Raw genomic sequence first — 9,407 nt, 5'->3', positions numbered from 1 at the left:
AAATCAGTAAACATGCATTCAAGCAGATTTTGAATCCAATCAAGCATGCTCGTGTCATCATCGCCGAAATGCTCATGGAAATAATGTGACAGCTGTTGAATATGGTTCAAAATGGTGCTCGCAATGGCCTCTGTCTCAGTCTCGTTCACTGTCAGAAAGTCAGCCAGCAACGGAAGCATATCATAGACGCCTTGCTCGCATCTTCCCTTCCAGGTACGGAGTTTTTTCTGGAAGGCATTGATTTTGTCATGCGTTTTTAGAACATTTGAGCCAGGTCCTTGCAATGATAGATTTAAGCTGTTGAAAATGTTGAAAATATCTGCAAGGTAAGCTAATCTGGCAACCCACATCTTATCTGTCAAGAACTGTGCCAATGATCCGTTATGCTCATTTAGAAAAATGAGCAGTTCATCTCGCAATTCTTATACAGACTGCACAACGCGGCCTTGTGACAGCCATCTGACTTCTGTATGTAGCAACTAGTGCTTATGCTCGGCTTCCATTTCATGGCATATGTTTTCAAACAAACGATGATTGAGCACCCTGGCTTTGATAAATTAATGATTTTAGTGCATGTGGAAAACACATCCGCAAGATTTTCATCCATATCCTTTGCAGCCAAAGCCTCACGGTGAATCATGCAGTGGGTTGCTGCTACACGTGGAGCTACTTCTTTCATTCGTGCAACTAGACCCGACTTCCATCCCGCCATTGCGGCAGCACCATCCGTGCATACTCCAATACACTGTGTCCACGCCAGTGCCGGTTGTACAAAAAAAGTGTCAAGCACACAGAAAAGTTCTTCACCGGTTGTACGCCCTGGGAGTACCTCGCAAAACAAGAAGTCATCCAAAGTCTCTCCTTCCCAGCAATATTGAACATAAACCAACAACTGCGCAGCACTGGCAACATCAGTACTTTCATTGAACTGAATCACAAATCTGACTTGCTGAAGACATGCTATCAGCTGGCTCTGTATATCTTCCGCCATATCGCCGATTCTTCTGCTTACTGTGTTATCAGACAGTGAAATGGCTTTCAGTTTTTGGCTGGATTCTTTTCCCAGTACAACTTCGCACATATCTACTGCTGCAGGCAGTATAAGCTCTTCTCCAATTGTGTGAGGCTTTCTCGAACGTGCTATTCATAATGCTACCAAATATGATGTGCGAAGAGCCTTCTCACTTACAGTGGCGCAGGCTGTCATTTTGCCTTTCTGCTTGAGGTACAGCTCCTTTTGCCACTCAAGATATTCCTTCGGCTTACTGGCAATATCTGGATGCACTGTTGTTAAATGGCGCTTCAATTTCGCTGGTTTCATTGCATCATTGGACAGTGTTTGCAAACACACAACACAGAGAGGTTGGTCCACATTTGTCCCCACTGTGATGAAGCTGTATGAAATGTATTCTGGATCGTACTTGCATTGTTTTCTCTTTCGGTCACCCTTATCCCCTTCGTCATCAGAATCTTCTGGTTTCTGGTCAGCTTTTCTCTTCAGAAATGTCTCCATACTCAGCAATACACGCTGCACAGTTTAATTACTATTACTGAAACAAAATTATCAAAACTAGTCTAAAATTTACACGCTTGCACACTTTTCGTTTAACAGTGATGTCACTGTGGCGTAAATGCACAGTAATTAAGCAATATTATTAAGGCACACCAACAACGTCACTCAGTCTCGCTAACACTACAGTGCACAACAGAATAGTAGTGAGTAGTGAACACCACTGACTACTCTGACTACACAAATTGAATATTAAGCGGCTGCTTACCAGAAGGGAACACCGTCTAAGTCTCTTAAGTCTCTAAGACGCTCAAAGTGGCTGCGCAGTTTGACTCTGTGGTTAAGAAGGCATATGGTGTATTGTCCTTCATCAATCGGGAAATTGAATTTAGGAGCCGTGAGGTATTGTTGCAGCTATATAGGTCCCTGGTCAGACCCCACTTGGAGTACTGTGCTCAGTTCTGGTCGCCTCACTACAGGAAAGATGTGGAAGCCATAGAGAGGGTGCAGAGGGGATTTACAAGGATGCCGCCTAGAATGCGGAGCATGCCTTATGAAAGCAGGTTGAGTGAAATTGGCCTTTTCTCCTTGGAGAGACGGAGGATGAGGGGGGACCTGATAGAGGTGTATAAGATGATGAGAGGTATTGATAGGGTAGATAGTCAGAGGCTTTTCCCCAGGGCTGAATTGGTGGCCACAAGAGGACATAGGTTTAAGGTGCTGGGAATAGATATAGAGGAGATGTCAGGGTTAAGTTTTTTACTCAGAGAGTGGTGAGTGCGTGGAATGGGCTGCCGGAAATTGTGGTGGAGGCAGATATGTTAGGGTCTTTCAAGAGACTGTTAGATCGGTATATGGAGCTGAGTAAAATAGAGGGCTATGAGTAAGCCTAGTAATTTCTAGGTTAGGGACATGTTCGGCACAGCTTTGTGGGGTGAAGGGCCTGAATTGTGCTGTAGGTGTTTTATGTTCTATGTTCTAAGATTGTGGCCTATAACAGATAGAATAGATATGGCTGATTTTCTGAATAGTGGAAAACTGGAGCAAGCAAGTAAGCTACGTCTTTGTAACAGGTCGCTTTTCCATTTTTTTGTTGGCTTGCTCGTGGACGCCCTGGCAACCCGCCGCAGACCCCAGGGGTCCGCGGACCAGAGGTTGAAAACCTCTGCTCTAGAGGAATCAAAAGACACCCGAGCGCTGTTTCGAGGCAGTATGGTCATCACAATGTTAAACTCATTCAGTGTATCTTCCCTTTCATTTTGCTGAAAATACCACAGGAATATTGCTTTAAGATCTGCAATATGAAGGACCTTACTTTCCACACTTTTATATGAAAGTGGGCATTTGCTCAGTATAAAATAAAGCAGCGAATGTGTCCTTTATAACGTTCATAGTGACAATAGATTTAAGTCACCAGCAGATCCAGTAACTAGAGGGCAAATAATATTCACTTAAAAGTTCATTTACCTTGAGATGTGTCAGCAGCAACTTTAAGCATCTTTCCCATCAATTTCACTAACGATGGCGAGGAGGAGGAGTGTGGGAGATTTGAAAAGTCTGTTGCGGGTAAGTGGTTCATTAGTTTCCGCAGTGACCATCCCAGTAGCAAATAAAATGGAGACAGACTCTGGCAGAGTGGTCATTTTGAGAAGCACTGTTGGTGGTCAAGATGGAGGCTTCAATGAACACTGAGCTTCAGCGAGGAGGCTGAGCAGTAACAATGCAAGGGCAAGGTAAGATTTTCTTCTTCCCTCCCCCAGTCTGCTAGTTTATTATAGGGACAGTAATGTTGGTCAGTGGGTGGTATGCTCTTCCCATCAGATATGGGAGATCAGGGAGCAGTCCAGTGCCCCTAATAGCTCTGTTTGCATGAATTGTGTCCAATTGGACTTGAAGAGCATATAGGAGGCAGAGAGAGTCATAGATAGTCATTTCAGGGAGGTGGTCACAGCAGAGATTCAGTCAGGTAGGTGGGTGACTGCCAGGAGAAGTAGGCAGGTAGGCAGTGCAGGAGTTTCCTGCAGCTGAACCCCTCTCAAATAAGTATACAAGTTTGGATACTCTTGGGGGGTGGGGGATGGACTCTCTGGGGAAGAACAACAGCAGCAGCCAAATCAGTGGCACCACAACTAGCTCTGCTGTAAAGCAGGGTAGGGCAAAGCCTAGGCAAGCAATAGTGAAAGGGGACTCTTTTAGTCAGGGGCACAGACTGGTTCTTCTGTGACCGTGAGCGGGCTGCCCCCCAAATCACTACGCAAAAAGATGTATTTCACTGTATGTTTCAACATACGTGACTAATAAAGAAATCTTATAATTTAATCTTATAGTCTATGGGAATGTGTCAGGGTCAAGGATGTCTCTGAGCGGGTACAGGACGGGGAGAGTGAGTAGCCAGAGGTCATGGGCCATATGGGTAACACAACGACATAGGCAAGAAAGGAGAAGCGGTCAGAGAATTTAGGGAGTTAGGTGGGAAGTTAGTAAACTGGACCTCTAAGGTTGTAATCTCAGGATTACTCACTGTGTCACAAGCTGATAGGATAGTACAGTTAAGTGCGTGGCTAAGGAGCTGGAGGAGGGGAAGCTTCAGGTGCATGGACCATTGGGTTCTCTTCCAGGGCAGGTGGAACCTGTACAAGGGGGATGGATTGCACCTGAAGTGGAGGGGACCCAATATCCTGGTGAGGAGATTTGCTAGTGCTGCTTGGGAGGGTTTAAACTAGTCCAGCAGGAGGGGAAAACCCAAAGCAGTGGTGAGGCAGATGGGAAAGTTGAGACAAATATTAAGGTGAGCAAGTTCACTAGAACGGGACAGGCAGGGGCTAGTCAGGAAGCGAGGAAGTTACGATAAACTGCATTTATTTTGATGCAAGAAGCCTGAAAGGTAAGGCGGAGGAACTCAGGGCATGGATTGGTACATGGGACTGGGATGTTATAGCCATAACAGAAACATGATCCAGGGAGGGGCAGGACTGGCAGCTCAATGTTCCAGAGAACAGGCACAATAGAGGTGAAGGAAAGAGAGGAAAGGAAGTTGCGTCAGGGTAGTAGTTAGGGAGGATATTCTTGGGGGGAATCATCCCAGTGAAGCTTTCTGGGTGGATCTTAGAAATAAGAAGGGGATTGTATTATAGCTTCCCCCCCCCCCCCCCCCCACATAGTCTGTGGGAATTAGAAGACCAAATATATAGACAGATCACTTGAATCTGTAAGAATAATAGGGTTGTAATAGTAGATGAATTCAATTTTCCTCATATGGACTGGGACTGCCATGGTGGATAGGGCTTAGATAGCACTGAATTTGTTAAATGTGTCCTGGAAAGTTTTCTCAAACAATTTGTAGATGGCCCTACTAGAGAGGGGCCAACACTGGAACTCTTATTCAGAAATGAGGCAGGGCAAGTGACTGAAGTGTCAGTGGGGCAGCACTTTGGGACTAGTGGCCATAACTCTATTAGTTTTAAAATAGTTATGGAAAAACATTGTTAGTCCTAAATTAGGGCAAGGCAAATTTTTTGAAGGCATTAGACAGGAACTTGCAAAGGTTGATTGGGAGAGGCTGTTTGCAAGTAAAGGGACATCTGGCAAGTGAGAGGCTTTTAAAAGTGAGACAGGAACATAGGACGAAGCACAAGGATGGCAGGATTAGGCAACCCTGGTTGATGGAGGATAATGTGGCTCTGGAGAAAGGAGGCATACGTCAGGTATCAGCAGCTGCAATCAAGTGAATCCCTGAAGGACACAAGAGGGAAATCATGAGGGCAAAAAGAGATGGCTCTGGCAGATAAGAGAAAGGAGAATCCCAAGAGATTCTACAAGTATATTAAGAGCAAAAGGGTAACTATGGGAGGGAATAGGTCCCCTTAAGGATCAATGTGACTGTCTATATGTGGAGCCACAGAAGGGTGAGGTCTTAAATAAATATTTCTCCTCTTTAATTACTGTGGAGAAGGCCATGAATCTAATAAATTAAAAGAAATGAATAGAAGTCTTGCAAATATCCACATTACAACAGAGATGTCAGCAGTCTTAAAGCATATTAAGGTGGGTAAATCCCTAGGGTCTGACCAAGTGTATCCTTGGACATCGTGGGAAGCTTGGAAAGAAGTTGCAGGAGCCCTGGCAGAGATGCTTGCATCATCCTGAGGTACCGTTAGACTGAAGGATGGCCAATGTGCTTTTATTGAAAAAGGGTTGCAAGGAAAAGCCAGGGAGCCACAGGCTGGTGGTGGCACAAGCTAACGTCAGTGGTGAGAAAATCACTGGAGGACATTCTGAAGGGACAGGATCTACCAGCGTTTGGAAAGGCAAGGACTAATTAGGGATAGTCAGCACGGCATTGTGCATGGGAAATCAGGTCTCACAAAGCCAAGTTTTTTTGAAGAGGTATTGACAAGGGAAGAGCAGTGGTTGTTGTCTGCATGGATTTTAGCAAGGAATTTGACAAGGTGCTGCATGGTAGGCTAATCTGGAAGATTAGATCACATGGGATCCAAGACGAACTTGCCAAAAGGATACAAAATTGGCTAGGTGGAAGGAGTCAGAGGGTGGTAGTGGAGGATTGTTTTTCAGATTGGAGCCTGTGACCAATTGTGTGCCATAGGGATTGGTGCTGGGTCCACTGTTGTTTGTTATCTATATTAATTTGGATAAGAATGTAGTTGGCATGGTTAATAAGTTTGTGGACGACACCAAAATTGGTGGTATAGTGGACAGTAAAGAGGGTTATCTGAAGTCACAACAACATCTCGATAAGCTGGGGAAGTGGGCCAAATAATGGCAGATGGAAATTAACTCAGACAGGTGCGAAGTGCTGCACTTTGGTAAATTAAACCAGATTTTAAAAAGGACCTGAGAATTGGAGAGGCTTAGAGGCATATGGGTCAAATTCAGGGAAATGGGGCTAACTCAGGTGGACAACTTGGATGAGTTGGGCCTGTTACCACACTGTATAACTATGACTCATTTCTGTCCGAGGAGCACAAGTTCAGCAAACTTATCAAGAGGTAGGCTGTCAGTTATTATTTCCAATCAACGTGCTTGAGAGCTTTAGCTTTTCATTTTATTAGCTTCAAATCTGCCCTTGCTGGCAATCGTGACAGTTCAACAATAAGTTCCAGATATAGACAAGAGGGCAGATCTTGGTGTAATCAATATTTTCCAAGATCCCTGGCTTAGAATCAGTCCCAACAACTGGTATTGCATTGTCAGTCTGCGCTAAAAAATGGAAATCTCATTAAAATGTTTCAATCAACATTTCTCCTTGCTCCGGAATATTCTTCCACAACCCAAAGCAGCTATGCAGTAACCAAGTACTTTTACAGCCAAAAGACACAAAAGACATCAGTGCAGCTCAGATTTTTGGATCTTTTCCTTTATAATGGCTTTTTAACTTCCATGAAATCTGAAGAATAACTGCAAAACATAATCACAGTGGCCTTCCGGGCAGTAACATCCGCAGCCATTAAAATCTGTTGACCAGACCTTCCTCTGTACTGAAAAGTCTGAGATAACTACAAGTTAAAGTTAATACTCAAGTTAATTTTGTAAGTTAATTGAGGTAGAATCAAGGAAATCAAACAATAATAACATTGGTCAGAAAGAAAAACTGAGGACATCACAAAAACATATGGATTACACAAGTTAGGAAGAGGAATACTGAAAAGCTGTCCCTTGTATTTTACATCACCTACTAGATATGGAAGAAAATGGGTGATAATGACTTATGATAGTAATCAACGTTAAAATATTCAAATGCAACAAAAGTTTTTCTTTAAAAAAATCTGATGTATTTACAGTCATAATAGACAGGCAGAGACAGGAACTTGGAGTCAAATTTTTATATACAGAATACATGAAAGTGTCTGTTGTAAAATCTGAAACAATACATTAACTATTTACATTTAAACTACTGTGTGAAAAAGGACCTTAACAAGCTTACGACAAACTTTTACACTACAATACAACACAACGGCAGCAGGTGCCATACCACAAGTTTTTAGCGTGTTACACATTTAAAAACCACTGGCACCATTAAAGGTGCATTGACACAGACTCTACTTTAACACTTCTCCTTTCTCAGTCAAATAAAATACCATTGATATTTGAAAGATTTTTTTCCTCTTTAATCAGTACACAGCAGCTACTTGTAGTGCAAAAGTAGCAGAAAACATCTGGGTCATAGGATTCCAGATACATTAAATAAAACAATGATCAGAGTAGATAAACATATCCTTTTATGAAAACTTTGCACATATTTATAAAAACTATTGTCACTGGCACAAAATATAACAAGTCTTTGATTATTTGTACATGTTTAGGGATGCAGTCTGAATGTATCCTAGGCTTTTCCAGTTCGTTCTACTTAGGGCTTTGCCATGACCTTCAAACAGGACTTTGCTGCTTCTTCTCATTCAGTCAACATTTACAACTATGACAAGTTACATATTTAAAAGAGAAGTCATTATACAAATTCTATGTGCAACTGCCCACAAAATCTGAGCAAAAAAGGGGGAAAAAATGCTGAAGATACTTCATTCCATGCAATATAAAGACAGCTTCTTCGGTTCGTGGTTCCCTGTTTAGTCCTATGTACATTTCAGAAACCCTCATGGAACAGAGTTGGATCGTAAAACTGGAACTTGATGAAGTTTCATCAAATGCTTCTGTTCTAAGTCAGCATCGTGTACTAGGGTTTCCTCCTCTTTTGGCTGCTTCAATGCAAATTCTGTGATGCTGAAAACAAACTGCAGGCAACCAAGCTTGATATAGCTCCCATGATGCAACAATGCTGTCCCTTCCCAGCCTGCTCCACTGCCACCTATTAGACTAGAGCTGCTGGCCTTGCAGTTACAGGTTTTACCATGCAGTCCCTGGCCTTGGGAACTCATGACCGTCTCTTCCTGTTCCTCCTCTTCCTTTCTGCTCTTACAATATTCTGCAAAGAATATAAAAAAATATTTACATGCCAGACCACAGTAAATGAAATTTCCCAGTGTGTCCACATTGTTGGAATATACAAGTTCTGCAAGAAAATTCCACTTCAAAATCAGCTTTAATTCATTACAAAATCATTATGGGACAAGTCAGCAGAGTCAATTCTGTGAACTTGAATCATCCACTGAAAATGTCTGCACATCATCAAGTATTTGAGTTAAGGTTTTGCTAGCAATTTTAATAGTGAGCAATCCTGTAGTTTTTTCTCTGCTGCTACAGCCTTCTGGAGTAGAACAGCACAGAGCGAGATGCCAGTCACTCTACGGGAGGTTCCTTCTGTCTTTGTTGTTATTTCTTTCAACAGGGGCTCCAACTAAACAGGAATGGGCTACTCTCCATCTTAACAGTTTGAACTCAAAGAGTATTTCTGAAAGTGAGACTGTTCGCCAATATAATTAAGCTTCTGTTGCCTAGAGCACAGCAGTATACTTCATACTTGCATTTCCTTATCACTTCCACAGTTTAAAAGGCTTAATTAAAGGGCTTTACTTTATAAATCTTTATTTATAAAGCATGGTAACAGGCCCTTCCGGCCCAATGAGTCTGCGCTGCCCATTTTAAACCCATGTTAACCTATGTCTTTAGATAGTGGGAGTAGACCGGTGCACCCGGAGGAAACCCATGCAGACACGGGAAGAATGTACAAACTCATTACAGACAGCGACGGGAATCGAACCCCGATCGCTGGTGCTGTAATAGCGTCGTGCTAACCGCCGCGCTACCGTGCCGCCCCTATTTAATTGTTCTCAGGCAATTAAAACTGTTATTCACAAGTTAATCAGCTTCAAATCGCATTTTTGATTGGTCCAAAGGAAAATGCACTGCCTTAATAACTTCCAAAGGATACAAGTTAAAATTCTCATTGTGTTTGATTCAGTGAACTTATCCCAAGCCCTGTATC

General features: G+C 42.8%; 1 protein-coding gene across 1 annotated transcript in view; it reads right to left on the bottom strand.

The window, feature by feature from the left end:
* Positions 1–7,335: 7,335 nt before the first annotated feature.
* phf12b (PHD finger protein 12b) overlaps positions 7,336–9,407 on the bottom strand; it is a 67,864-nt gene continuing 65,792 nt past the window's right edge. The window contains exon 15 of the mRNA XM_052035814.1: positions 7,336–8,447. Coding sequence (XP_051891774.1) covers positions 8,119–8,447 — 329 coding nt within the window. The 3' untranslated portion in view covers positions 7,336–8,118. The remainder of the gene's footprint in view (positions 8,448–9,407) is intronic.

The sequence above is a fragment of the Pristis pectinata genome, chromosome 21 (assembly GCF_009764475.1).
Source record: "Pristis pectinata isolate sPriPec2 chromosome 21, sPriPec2.1.pri, whole genome shotgun sequence".
NCBI lineage: Eukaryota > Metazoa > Chordata > Chondrichthyes > Rhinopristiformes > Pristidae > Pristis > Pristis pectinata.
Note: the sequence above shows the minus strand (reverse complement) of the source record. Positions and strands in the feature narration are given on the sequence as shown.